At 41.1% G+C, this 14,169-nt stretch overlaps 2 protein-coding genes across 2 annotated transcripts in view; both read left to right on the top strand.

The window, feature by feature from the left end:
* The first annotated feature begins 199 nt into the window (after positions 1-199).
* Positions 200-3,036, top strand: LOC121188125 (tumor necrosis factor receptor superfamily member EDAR-like). Its single transcript, XM_041047699.1, has 10 exons — positions 200-247; positions 609-722; positions 834-1,012; positions 1,109-1,224; positions 1,336-1,386; positions 1,481-1,591; positions 1,694-1,829; positions 1,925-2,069; positions 2,563-2,602; positions 2,768-3,036. Exons 1-10 carry the CDS (start codon positions 200-202, stop codon positions 3,034-3,036), a joined length of 1,209 nt encoding a protein of 402 aa, XP_040903633.1.
* Positions 3,037-4,411: 1,375 nt separating this feature from the next.
* map7d3 (MAP7 domain containing 3) overlaps positions 4,412-14,169 on the top strand; it is a 35,541-nt gene continuing 25,783 nt past the window's right edge. Inside the window, 7 exon segments of the mRNA XM_041047640.1 lie at positions 4,412-4,482; positions 4,484-4,551; positions 12,168-12,269; positions 12,608-12,688; positions 12,989-13,152; positions 13,405-13,516; positions 14,021-14,104. Of these exon segments, the coding sequence (XP_040903574.1) occupies positions 4,412-4,482; positions 4,484-4,551; positions 12,168-12,269; positions 12,608-12,688; positions 12,989-13,152; positions 13,405-13,516; positions 14,021-14,104 (682 nt within the window).

The following is a 14,169-nucleotide window of genomic DNA, read 5'->3' on the forward strand; positions in this document are numbered from 1 at the left end:
TTGCGTCACACATGATGTAGAATGAGGGGGATTCCCAAAGATGTTTCCCACCACGGTCTACCTCTGCTGAATTGGCAGCAGCTTGAAGGGACACAAACCACGCTACCGCTGGTGGAAGGTGCAAATTTAAGATTACTTTATGAGCAATACACTGCTTATATAAAACTTGCTGAGGAAGGATACTCCTTAGAGAAGGACAATGGACATTTTGCCAAAGGGGACTTGTCTCTATGCTGCCTTGCTTATGGTAAGTCTGTCCTTCGAGCAGTTTTCTGTTACAGATTTCTAAAGCGTTGACTGTGTGATGCTGTATTATTTCCAGATAATCATTACTTTCAGCAGTGGAATCACCATCAATAGTACAATGCTCAGGTACTTATACTTTAGCCTTACAGTATTTTATTTTAAAAAAATCTGCCATTGCTGTTAGAATATTCCAATCTGTTTTCAATGTAAACGAATTGTATGAAATGTATTTTTGACATTTCTTAAACAAGCTGACTAGACATGGACTTTTATTATATTTTAGCGCTGAAGTTTTTCTACTTTTCCTTTAGTGAAGAGTCTGAATACTTCTTCCACAACAGATTATTTGTGTATCTCCTCAGGTTCAGTGTTTGCAGGTGCAGTCTGAGCAGAGCTGTGATCAGAGACAATTCTTACATCCTAATGGCACCTGTGTTGCATGCCCTGTATGTGGGCCTGGAGAACAACTCTCAGAGGTAACACATAGAACACATTTCCGTGGCAGCACCATTTTTTCCATTTCACATTCCTTTCTTTGCCGGTCTTGCTACTTGGTTCCAAGTCCATCCATTTTACATTGGTCTCAGGACTGTGGCTTTGGAGATGGTGGTGAAGGAGTCTGTATGCCGTGTGAAGAAGGGAAGTTCAGCTCTGAAACAGGTGTGGCTCTCTGCAGAAGATGCACCCAGTGCAGTCTGCTGAACCGCCTGGAGAAGACAGCGTGCTCATCCACCAGTGATGCCCTGTGTGGGCAATGCCTCGCAGGGTGAGATACACCCACAGTGCCAGCCTAAAATCCACCACCTGATAAGTGCTAACATTTGTGTTTGTTTTGAGTGTACAAATGTGGTTGTGTGTACAGGTATTATGAACTCAGGAGCATGACTGGGGAGGTGGAACTGCTCTGTGTGCCTTGTTACAGCCATGACACAGTCCGTAAAGAGTGTTTGCTTTTGAAAGCTAGAGGCTCTAAAGTAGGTAAGACAAGCCATGGAGTGATTAACAGTAGTGTTAATAAGCTGGTTTTATTGACTGGTGATTTTCTGGAGATGTTGTCAAGGAAAAGTTATAAATGTTGTTCTCTGACAGAGAATGCCGTCACTGTTCCCAGGGGAAGTTTCAAAGAACCTGAAGAGAAGAGTGAGTAACCCCGTGGATTTTCATGAGAAATGTTTTTGTTTCTTGTATTCAATTTGACTTGACAGCTTTTTTTTTTTTTTTTTGTTTAATCAAGGAATAAAAGAAGAAACATTGTCAGTTGTCCTGATTGGTTCAGCAACAGCTTCCTCAATTTTCCTGGTTGCTCTGCTGCTTTGGATTTTCCTACTGGCTGCTGAGAGATTCAGTGAGTTACACTCAGAATGCTTGATATTTCTGCTACTTCTTGCCATCTGTCTTTTGTTCAGTTGGCTAAATGTGGGTCGTATATACTTGTTGCAATATTCAGAGCAGGTTCCAGAGTATGGTCCTGGACCTGAGGGACGATTGTCTGCAGCAGATCTTCAGCACACACCTTTGTCCAGCCTCACGGACAGAACAGCGAAACAATCGGAAGCCCCTGCTCCAGCTGAAGAGTCCTCAAGGCACTTTTCAAACACCAAATACTGAATGATTACTCTTTTAATTTACCTCTATCAGACCCTAAGTAATCATGTACATTAACTGCATCTCTTCCCAGAGGCCTAAACTCACTGAGCCATGAGAATGAGGTGAATCCTACTTCTATTGTGATTAATGTCACCACCAACATCAAGCCCTCCAGTCAGAAGACAGAGGACACCACACAGGAGGACCAGCCAAGCAGCGGCTATGCCACAGAAGAGGTGGAATGATCTAATACATCTTATTGTTAGGGTCAGGATGTACACAGTCCTTTCAGTGTACTTCTCCTTTAAATTAAAGATACTGCGGTTAGTAAACAGGGTCATGTGGTCTGTGTGTTCAGCACACACATCACAAATCATAAAAAAAAAAAATCCTGATTACCCATTGTGGTATCTAACCATCTAACCATGTTGATAGTTTTGGCTTTATTTGTTGAGGTTTTGAGATGTCCACTGCTGAGACTTCTGCCATTACCCCACTACAAATGGAATTAACTGAATTTTGTTTGTGGTAACCAAAGCACAGAAAAATTACTTTTGAAAAACTCTTTTACAGACGCAATGTGCCAACAAAACAATCCAATCCACAGACCTCACTGTCAATAGTTCTCCTTAGTTTTTACCTCTAAGATTAACATTATTAATATATACATTTAGAAATTGCTGCATAACCTTACTTTCTTATCTTGCTTCTTTTCTGTGCCAATATCAGATGGAACAAAAACTGCAGACAATATGGGAGATGGCTCAAGGTAGGTTTGTTTTCCTCAAACCACAGCACCTGTGCAAAACACACATACACAATAACTGAAAGTAGTTACTTCATGAATTCAAATCAGATTAATCCTCCTTTGAATGAGTTTGGGACTCATTTCTAAAGTTTGTACTAGTGATTGCACTACTCTGACTCTGTCCAGGTCACAGTATTGAGATACTCAACTATGACACAGTCCAGGACTTGTCCCTGCTGCTTGACTCTACTGACAACAAGAACATGTTGAGGAGACTGGGACGGTCTTTGGGTGTCCCACCTCAGGTCATCACTCATCTCCAAGGCTTCCAGGAACTCTTTCAGTATCTGCGCACCTCCACCTACACACTGCTGCCCCAGCTGGCCCAGGCTGCTGCACTCTTGCCTAATCCTGAAGTTGTTGCTAGGATACACAGAGCTGTGGTGAACAAGTGACCACTTAGACCTTGAGGATGTGTTACCATGACTCCAACTGCTATACAGTATTTCTGACCCACTTCGCATGATGACATTATTACCAGCCAGATCACCCGGTATGTTTGTCACTTATTGTTGGGACCCAAGAAATTCTTTGTACTGAAATTAATTGATTTTGAGTGAAATGTGATGTTACCTTATATAGAAAAATGGACATGACAATAATTCTGAACACTTTTTGTTCATTTTGTTTGCTTTATGAGTTCCATCTGAATAAATCAATAATTTTAATAAATGTCATGTGACTGATAAAGCTGCACAACGAGAAGAAGTCATTTTTTGTACTTTGCACGTTAAATAACACAATATCCAGGTCACTGCAACTGAACCCTACGTGCTGTGTTACTTCCTGTTTACCGTGTAAGATAGATGAGAGGCCCTCTGGCTAAAGCATGTGAGACAGACCAGGACAGAGGATGCAGTGTTCACGGCAAGAGAAAACTCATAGAACCCTGAGAAAATCTGTTCTTCTTTCACTGGGAGAAGTTTGCCAACTGACTATTTGCCCTGATCTCCAGCTCTGCAGATTATTCAGCGCATTAAATCTGGTAAGTTTTTTTTTTTTGTTCCATCACTACTTTTCAGCCAAAGCCTTACAAAGGCAAACCATGAACACATTTTCAGTGAAGCTGACTGTCTTATTTAAGATCTATTTTCCATCTACTCTGAAAACTCTCTGAATCTCAGAAGCCTGATGAAAAATATTTTATCATGACAGTACTCTGTTTGTTTTACTGAACATTCTGGTTTCACGAAAGTATCATGTCTGTTGTTGTCAGCACCTCTTGTGAATAAACTCACTTAACTGACGTGCAATAACTGCTTCGTGAACGCTAGGGGGCGCTCTTGGCTGTCAGAGCAAACTTGTGGTCTAGCACCCGTCTTAGATCGTGTATGAAACAGATTAACCACTACTCACTAATGTTTGGCACATTCGCATTAAATCGGTGGTGTAAAGTAACTAAGTACTTCTACTCAAGTATTGTACTGCTACAGTTTTGATGTACTTTACTTACTTTACTTACTTTCATTTTCTGCTACCTTTTACTTCTATTTCACAATAATTCAGAGGCAGATATTGTGCTCTTTACTCCACTTTACTTATTTGATAACCTAGTTACTAGTTACTTTGCAGTTTCGCCTACCATTTAACAGTTGCAAAATTAAAGTGATGCACACAAATCATTAGTAATTATAATCCAGTAACCACCTACCGACTACATCTCAAAACTTTCCATTAACGCAGCAGCATTTTTGAACGTCTTGCTCCGCCGCGCTTTTAGACGCGAAAAACGGGTCAGAGTGAGACCTCTTAGATAGCCAACGCTCTTTGATGTCCACGTCCCCGTGGTGTCCGAGTCCTACCGGCTGCGATGTGTTACGCGCCCCTGCTTTAGAAAAAAACAGAGAAGCAAAACTTCATAGAAATGGCGGAGGGTGCAACGACTCTCAAAGGCTTGCGAGCCCAAATGGGTAAGAAAAATCTTGGCAGTCGTGGTTATTTTTTTTAACTCAGTCGTGTCTTACAGGGTGGTAATCACTTTGTAATGTTTGCTGGCAGCTGCCGCCGCTAACCGGGTTATTTGAACGCGTTGTAACGCGGCCAGCCTTTTCTGGCTAGTAACGTTAGCTCGCCGCCTGTACGGTTATCTGCTGACAATGGACGCGGAAAAACCTGCATTTCTTCCCGCATTAAACGTTATAAATCTGATTGAACTGACCAAACCCAAGTAGCCGATAGTTATACGTGTCGGCAAAGCCCAAACGAACTGGTTTAACTACGTGGAAGTAAAGTTGCTGCTAGTAGTTAGCTAAAGTTGCAACGTTATAATTTGGAGCCCGGGAGCCGGTTGACATATCACGACTTAATTTGTCCGGCGCCTAGCTCACCTAGCTCTGCTTTAGTTTTCTTTTAAAACATTTTGGTCACTCTGTCTGATGTGTGCTGATGTGTGGATATTTAGGTACAGGCAGACAAACTTTCTTTGCTTTGTAAACGAAGCTAACTGCTTTGCAACTGACGAACGGCAGTAGCTTAGACAACGTTGCGCATCCCTTGGGGATTATTGTCAGAAGTGATCTGTTATCCCAATCAGGAAGGGTTCAGGAGGCGTATTCCTCTTCTAGTCACGTCTCTTGTAAAATTGACAGCGATCTGAGTTCATGCCCGCAGTAGCAATCAGCAGCTTGTTTTCTCTAACCACAGATCAGCAGGTTCGTGATATTCCATTTTCAGTTTTATAATCTCCTGCTCAAAACTCATCTTACATAAAGTGCTCTTTTCTCTTCTGTATCCACTGGCCGCCAGTTACGCATATTTATTGACATATGGCATAACCCCCTCCACTCTCCAGGGAGGGTAACTATTAACAATGTCTGACCTGAATTTAAGATAAAGCTGGATTGCCAGACACAGGCGTCTGATAGGAGCAAATGTCTGCATGGTTGCTTTTCTTTAAACATCTTGATGGAGTGATAACACTGAGTTTTGGTTGGACCAGCAGCCTTGTGTTACAAACAGTTGTGTAAAGCAGAAGCCACATTGCATTTATGTGAATACTACTATGTAGGGCAACTGTAGCAACAAAGTCTCTATCACTGCTCCTCATCCATGCCTCAGCTGACCTCCTCCATGCTTAGACATGGATGTTTACTGTGCCTACATCTATGGGCATGAATGCACAGTTTGTTGTGACTGGAGCTGTAGTTGGGCTGACAGTTTTTTAGTGTTTTGGGGCGAGAGGGAGTTTTCTGCATACCCAGTGTGGGTGTAGGCATGTTTTACTCCTGGCAACAACTGGACCATATTTAGCGCTGCTCTTGTTCCTGTTTCCCTTCACTTTTCCATTCAGTTTTTTCGATCTGGAATTTACATCCACCCAGTTCTGTGGTTTTATGAAAATATCCACCGAGTTTAAAGTGATGTGAAATGTTGGAATCCTGGCTTTGTGAGGAATAAAAGGATGTTCTGAGCAAAAGTTTGTTCAGCCTTCAGTCAGAGCAGAGGACTGACAATAATAAAAATAATGCCAGGAATCTGGTTTGTGCATGGTCATTTCCACAAGAATGTGAGGAGAAAATGTACCCTGCTATTATGAAGGGAGATCACACTACTGCAAGTCACACCGCAAGGTTATCCTGATCCTGGCTCAGCAATTGCTGCAGCAGAATTAAAAGCATGAGAAATATTTCTGAACTGGTTGGATTTAACCAGAAGAGGAAATGGACCAGCCTCAATTTCGGTGTGTGTAGTGTCTTGGATCTGTCCAGTTAGCTGTGCTCTTCTAGCACTAGCGTCCCACCCCTTTTTTGTTTTAACCTTTTAAATTGACTGATAGGATGTGTTACAGTGTAAGTGTGTGCACACATGTACACACACTAAAGATTTGAATAGCAAAACAGGTTAATTTGTATAGGCTATGGTCAGTGTGTCATCAGAACAGTCTTGTTCATAAGACATTATTTGATGTTTATATATCACAATTATTTCTAGTTTCCTCTTGGCTTGATTGATTTTATACTCTGGTTATGAATTATCTTTTAGAACCAGTTAAAAATTGTTCAGTTCTTCAGAGTTGGTTTCTCTTGTTGATGCTGGCACATTATTGACAACTACATAATACTGGCAAGCACGTTTTCTATGAGGACCAGTGTCAAAGTTGGATTTAATGTGGTACTTGAGCTACAAAAAACAACAATATCAGATGTATGAATGAGGTGCATAATACTGGAACAGGATGTTTGGTTTGGTAGATTTGTTTTGTTTCAGTAAGGTCTATAGTCCAAATAGTTATAGGTTTAATGTAGTCTAATGAAGTCTAATTATTTTAATATAGACAGGTGACCTACAGAGATTAAGCGATAAAACTAACTGAACACTATAAAGCATGCACTGCAAGTACTCTGTTTTAGCCCCTAACAATAACATAAAGAAACGGATAACAGAGTCAAGAAGAACTGTATTGAAAATTACAATTGATAATGGGTTTGGAAATGATTAAATCCTTTTAATGTCCATCTCTGCAAGAGAATGCAGTCCACCTGGAAAAGGAGACTCCCTACAAAACTGGGATGTGTCATCATTATCCTGCTAGTACTGCAAATAGCCCAGGCTTACCTTTGCATGGACAGGACTTGAGTAATCCCATAGATCTTGTGTGTTTGTGTGTGTATGTGTGTTCATGTGTGTGAGCGTGTATCAGCGGTGTTATCTGAGGACCTGAAATCTTGAGCCAGCAATGGGTAACTGTGTGCCATGGAAAGCCAAGATTGTTAAGGTTTTTTCTTTAACAACCAACAACATGTGGATTTACAAAAAAGCAGAAAAAAGGAACTATAAGAGTTGTATAGTTACAGTTGTAGTTGTTGTGAAAAGTCCCTGCATACCATTACTTCTCAATTCCTAATGGTTGTCCACCCATGCATTAAGCAGTGCAGACACTTCCTGTGCAACAAGCTACTTAATTATATCATGCTGCAGGGCACAGTAAAGGCTGCAGTAGGAAGGAGAGACAGAAAAAAAGATCTGACCCACTGATCTAACTCTTGTGTCTCTGTTAGACCATGTGTAGCAGTAGTGTGTGTGTGTGTGTGTGTGTGTGTGTGTAAGACAGAGACTCCCAAAACATAAAGATCTTGCTTATTATTTAGGGATCGTGAGCATTAGCATTCGACTAGAAGTAATGCAGGCTGGCCTGTTTCCTGTCTAGTGTGTTTGCCTGGGCAGCAGAGCCAGGTCATCACCAGACCCCTTGGTGGTCTTTACTGCTGCTGTAATAACCCTGCAGCCCTCAATATGTATATGTGCACCACTCAGCATATGTGTTTCTGTTTTTTTTTTTTACCATCTCCTACCATAAAATGCTGCAAGATGCTCTCATTGGTATCACAATAGGTGTACAAACTTATTCAGGCTGGGTCTTTAAATCTTTGCCCAACATTACCACCTACACTTGAGCAATTGATTATCTAGCTTAAATAATGCCATCAATTAGTCTGGTGTACAGTTAGTTGCCAGTTTAAATACTAGTGGTTTTGCCTCCTCTAACCTGTTGTAGCAGAGTCTGTCGATGCAGCAGCGATGATGTATGTTAATGTGTGCAAATCTCCATAGTGATGGAGTGATGAGAGACAGCTCCTCTGATTGGCTCTTTTTATTTCTGTGAGCACACCTGGCTCTCTTGAGGTCTGTTGGGAAAACAGGAGCTCTTCCCCCCCATCTCATTAAAGCACTTTAATCAACACATGAATGTGTGTCAGTGGAGAATGTGTTCATTTTATTCCAATGTGCAGCAAAATCTTTATAGCATCCACACATGAGTGTTTGTGACTGAAGGGTTTATTGAAACTCATTACAGCTCATGATTTTCCCCTAAGAAAGAGGCTGCATGGTTTTAGCTTAACAGCTGTCCCCTACGCAGCCCGTTTGCTTTCCTGTCTGCTTTTACTTCCCTCTAAAGATCACATAATACAATTTGCACATGTCAGTTGACTTGTAGTCTAAAGCCTGTCATGTCATGGAAGAAGGTCATACTGTTTTAGACATTTTGGTTCTCAACTAAATTGGTCCTTCATAGATTGCACCCTGAATCCACTGAGTAAGGGTTGCAGTATCAGCATCGTTTCTTTCACACAGTGATACTGTTGATAAAGATACTGTATGTGACACAGACCAAATGTGAAGCAGCTGTTGCTTGTAAGGTGACACCTGTCTGATGAATCATCCTTCAAAGCTTTACCATTCTGTTCTCTTTATTTCACTGTGAATCATCTCATTTCATAGTCCATGTCTTCTTACAGGCCTGAGCGTGGTAGAGAAGCACTTCATCCATCCCCAGCTGCTCTGTGAACCACTTAGCAACAGTTACCCTGTTAACCAGGGTGCCTGGCATTTATTTATTTTTTATTTTTTAAACCTATTTGCCTTTATAATTGCACCATCAAGATTCAACAGCTTAGCATCCTTTTCACATATTTTTTTTTCTTCCAGAGAGATAAATGTGTTTTAATTTTGGTGATTCATTCATGCCCAAGAAATAGATTGCTTTTTCCTGACTACTGATCAGCTCCTTTAGTCCACAGAGCCTCATTTCTTTTTCTGATGTATTCTCTTGCGTCCAAAAACCTATCTGCTGACTTATACTGTCTGCTAAACATACACTGTGCTACACTGTGTGTTTATATGCACTATTGTATGCTGCTTGCATGCTTTTGATTTCAGTGTATTCTTTGTGGCATTGTAGGACTTCCACCACATGTACAATTTCATGGCACAGAACTGGTGATTGATAGTTCATGAAATGAAATAGTACTGAAAAGCTGTTTAAAGTGCAGTCAAATCGCAGGCATCTTATCTTCCTTCACCAAGAATCTGGCCTACTCTCCAGTGGGGTTGATAGAAGAAGACCTCTGGGAAGCAGCTGCAGACTTTGACCTTTCATAATCTTCTATGACTGGAGAGCACTAACGCTGCTGCAGAATACAAATAATCAGTACATTGACTACTGCCTACCCTGTTAGCTCTCTTTTCCCTGTTCGGCTCCAGGTCTCTCTGATATATGGCTTGTTACAGCTATTTCAGGAGGTTTGTTTTGTCAAAATGTGTGTGAGAGTTACATAATTGGTCTTGAAATGTCTATCCAGATTCCCACGATTGTTTCTTGTATTTTCTTGTCTGCACTCACAAATCTTCATTTGGGCCAAGAAGCATATTTGACAGCTGTGCGAACAAAGCTTACCACTCAATTTGTTGGTGTCACTTCATCCAAGCCGGGCCCCTTGTCATCTCTGATTTACTGAGAGTGGGATAATAGAGTGTGGTACTTGTCAGTGATTGCGGTGGGTACAGCATGAATGTTTTTCATATGCTAAGATACAGTTAAAGATTTTGCTTACTTTGATGACATCCATAAGTGCTTGCATGTAATCATTCAGATTCACTATGGCTGCTTCCTTTGAAGTGGAAGAAAATCTCTGGTTTGCATTTGGGGTGTCTTAATGACTTAATGACTGTTAGTCTGAATGTTGTTGTACCATGATACATTTCAGTATTGCCAGAAAAAGTGACATAGACCCACCCCTGTTTCAGAGAATAAGAATAGGAATGTAGGAGAGTGGAACAAAGCTACAGGAATACAGGAAATACAGGAGCTTCTGAAGCTCCTGAAGGAAGCTTCAGAAGCTTCCTTCAGGAGCTTCTGAAGGAATAACAATTGACCATTAGTTGCATGCATAGCAGATAGAGATGGTCACGCTTTGGTCTTGCTCCCAAGCAGGACCAAAGTGCGGTTATCCCCTGCTTGGAGGTGCATATGATCATGACTCATCACACCATGCCACAAGCATGCTATACCAAGCAAATAGAAATGTGGTATTTCTTATCTTGTCTCCGCTCTCTGAAAGATGAGGGAGAATCAGGGCTGTTGTGCTTTGAGTACATTTGGTCAACAATGGTTTGGTTTTTCTGTGACCCTATATGAGACAGTTCACTGGGTTTTATTTTTTTCTGTTTGTTCTTTTTTCCCTCATGTTGGCAAACAAATATGATCATTATATTTATTTTTCTATGTTGTCAGTGTCCAGTGTTTGCTGTTCTTCATCCAATTATCCAATTGTCCAAAAGTGGATAAAGGAATACACTATTGTTTTTGCCTATTTTAGTGCAGTTACTACAAATTGCATATATTACAGCAAATAATCCCCAAAACCATGCCATAAATTTTAAGATGGGTAATTGTGTTCTTCCTGCCTTCCAGGCAGTCCTTTCTGTCATTGGTTTAGGTAAACTACAGCATGAATAAAGCATGTGAATGCATGGATTTTAAGCAGCTTGCTGTCAAATCTCAGATGTGAGAGCTTTCTTAACACTCCATACATTTTAACTTTATTACCACAAAACATTAATTGGTGGTTATATTAACTTCATGTGATTTGTACTACCTTCAATGTGGTAAAACTTGTAAAAGCAATATAGTTCTATTAAAGAGACAGGATGACAAAAGTATAGACACAATGATTGAAAGTTTAATTATCATTGCTATTACTTCAGTGTTTATAGCATCAGTAGGATTTTATGTTGGGCATGGAGAAAGCAAGAGACTTTCAGAACACAGTTCCAAGTGTTCATTGATAACACGAATATCACATGACTGACCATCATTTTGTCTCTTTGTCAGCAGTACTGTAATGCTGAATACACACCAACACAGAAGGAAAGAGACCAGAGAAAAGGCTGATAATAGGGCACATAAAGCTTGATCATGTCCTCACTGTTTCCTTCCTTTCTTCCTGCCCCTGTATTTCCTAACCATGATTTGTCTGTGAATAGTTTTGGCTGAAGAAAGAGCTGTTGACCCCGTGGTTGTCCGGATGGGAGAGTTGATGTATTTGCTACCTTAAAAGCTAATTTCTAGCCCCTGCTTTGATATAAAATTGCTTGATAGTCTATGCCTCTCAGAACAAAATGATTTGCATCCACACTCATATTTTCTCACTGTGATGCTTGAAATCAGTTTGCTGTAAGGATGACATATGCATTGCCACAGGAAGACTGATATTCTGGTTTATCAAGATGGATCAGCCAGTGCAGCGGTGATTGTGTGTGTGCGTGTGTGTGTGTGGAAATTTGTCCTATATTGATTTTATTTAATTTATTTTATTTAAAATGTTTTATGGAGAACTCGGGTTTGAAATGTTGTTGCACCCCTGGGCATATTAGCTGTGTACCAGGAAGCTCACAAGGGTTTGATTCCAGACATGTTTAGCACAGCAGCCCATCCCTCCCAGCTTGTCACAGAAGGCAGTGTATGGCTGGCTACAGGGTTAACCATGAGCGGGGGGTTATGTCTGATGGCTGAATAGCTGGATTGTTCTGTAGCTTCAAATCTGCTGGATCTCTCTAGAACTAGCATTCCTATGGAGCAAACAAAGCACAGAGAAAAACAGCTGATTTTAACTCAATTGGCTTAGAGTATCCAAAGCAGTTCTGTTTCCTTGATATTATGTGATATACCTGCTTTGTTAGATGTGACATTATGTGACTCTAGTTTTCTTTGTAAACTATGGGTGTCTGTATGTTTTCCTGTATACAGCTGCAGCTGCACAGGCACAAGCCGAGGAGCGGCGCAGCCTTGCAGGGAATAGTCCAGGACCTACAAGCAACACACCAGCTAAACCTCAGGGGTGTAAGCCAGGTAAATGACACTATACCGTGACACAGAAATAGATTGGTTCTCACAGATACTGCCCTGTCACCACACTATTGTCTTCCATAATCTGAACCATTAGATGCAACACAATCCATTTCCACCACCCTCTCAGTGTGGCTTACTGCAGGTAAACCTTAATCGTCATCTTATTACTGTAACAGATGACAAAGCTCATTAATGACAGTCACATGCATCTGCCTGCCTGATTCAAAGCCTTTGTAACACCATGCTGCTTCGTAATCCATCCTTGTAACTTCTGTATACACATTGCTACACGTTTTACCTTTTAATCACATGCTGTATACACATGTATGTGTTTGCAGTCATTGACGGTGCCACACTTAGAATAGACGACCGACTGCGAGTGGCAAAAGAGAGGCGAGAGGAGGCAGAGAGACAACAGGGTAAGAAGGCGATCCCAGCTTCTGTGTGAAATTATATTAGGCAAAGCCAACTCGGCCTTCTTTAACTGCATGTTCAGTTTTCTTGTTAAAGTATTTTCTCATTATCACCAATTTCACAAAGGTAATTGGTAATAAATATGTGGATATGAACCTAGGCCTTATATAGATATTTCAAAAAGTTCTTGCTGTTGTGTGTGGGCTAATAAAGGGATTCTTACTGTAAGGCAGTTTACACATAATACAATATACTAATAAGCAACTTTTTTCCACTCTGTGCATGCACGTACTGTGTGTGGTCAGCTTTGCGAGAGTCTCAGATCATGGAGCGGGAGCGCAAGGCCAAGCTGCAAGTGGAGCGTCAAATGGAAGAGCGTCAGAAAAAGGTTGAGGAACAGCGAAGGAAAGAGGAGCAGAAACGACTGGCTGTGGAGGAGAAGAGGAAGCAGAAACAGGAAGAGGAAAAGGTAGCTGCAGCACGGGTGGAGGCAGTCTTGAGAGCCTTAGATACAGGGGAATGAAACTGCATTGCTTCAGTGCTATTTTGTGTGCAATAACATCAGACAGTAGAAAAAACTATGAAAACAGTGCAAGCAGAAAATTACAAGTAGTATTTATTTTAGTATAATGCAGTGAAAATACTTCTGTTTTGGAGATGAATGTCGTTCTGCTCTAAATGACTTGCATTTTTGTCTTCCTCCGCCCCTGCTGTGCTGCAGGAGCACTATGAAGCAGTGATGCGGCGAACATTGGAGCGTAGTCAGCGAGTGGAGCAGAGGCAGAAAAGGTGGTCTTGGGGAGGACTGTCTACAGACTCAGATGGACGAACAGGTAGAGGTCCTTTCTTCACCTTAGAAGTTCCTCACCTCTTCAGAAAAAAAGAAGTTAAAGGTCATGGTGTGGTTGTGTTCCACTGCAGTTCGGGTGCAATTCAGGGACAATGTACATGAAGAGCAATCTAAAGCAAATTTTTTTGCCACCAATGCCAGATGATGCGATTTAGGGTCTAGGTTTCTCAGTCAGACATTCTTCAGCAGAGAAAGGGACTCTTCTTTTTGTTATACGCAACAATACAATACAGAGAGGTGACTGTGACTTTTTTTTTTTTTTTTACTTATTTTCACCAAAAGAAATCTAGAAATGTAAGAAGAGTAAGATTGGGTGCTGAACTGCAAATACTCAGGCCAGTGTATTATTGATTTAATCTCTAGGTGTCAAATAAAAGCAGATGGCTGACAGTCACATTTCACCTTCATCTCTCTTTCCTTGTATGCGGGATGTGCCTCCTCTTCTTGTATAGTATCGCTCCTCCCTGAGAGCTGTCTTTTCCCACAGGAAACTCTGATGCCAGTGCCTCATCTCCAGTAGCTATAGTTATCTCCCCTGCCTCGCCAGAAAAGCCACCAAGGAGTCGACAAGGTTTTGTTTGTTGATAATTTGCTCACAAATGTAGTAACACAGCATGGACTGGCACTGGTTCTCTA

Source organism: Toxotes jaculatrix, chromosome 10 (genome assembly GCF_017976425.1).
Source record: "Toxotes jaculatrix isolate fToxJac2 chromosome 10, fToxJac2.pri, whole genome shotgun sequence".
Lineage (NCBI taxonomy): Eukaryota > Metazoa > Chordata > Actinopteri > Toxotidae > Toxotes > Toxotes jaculatrix.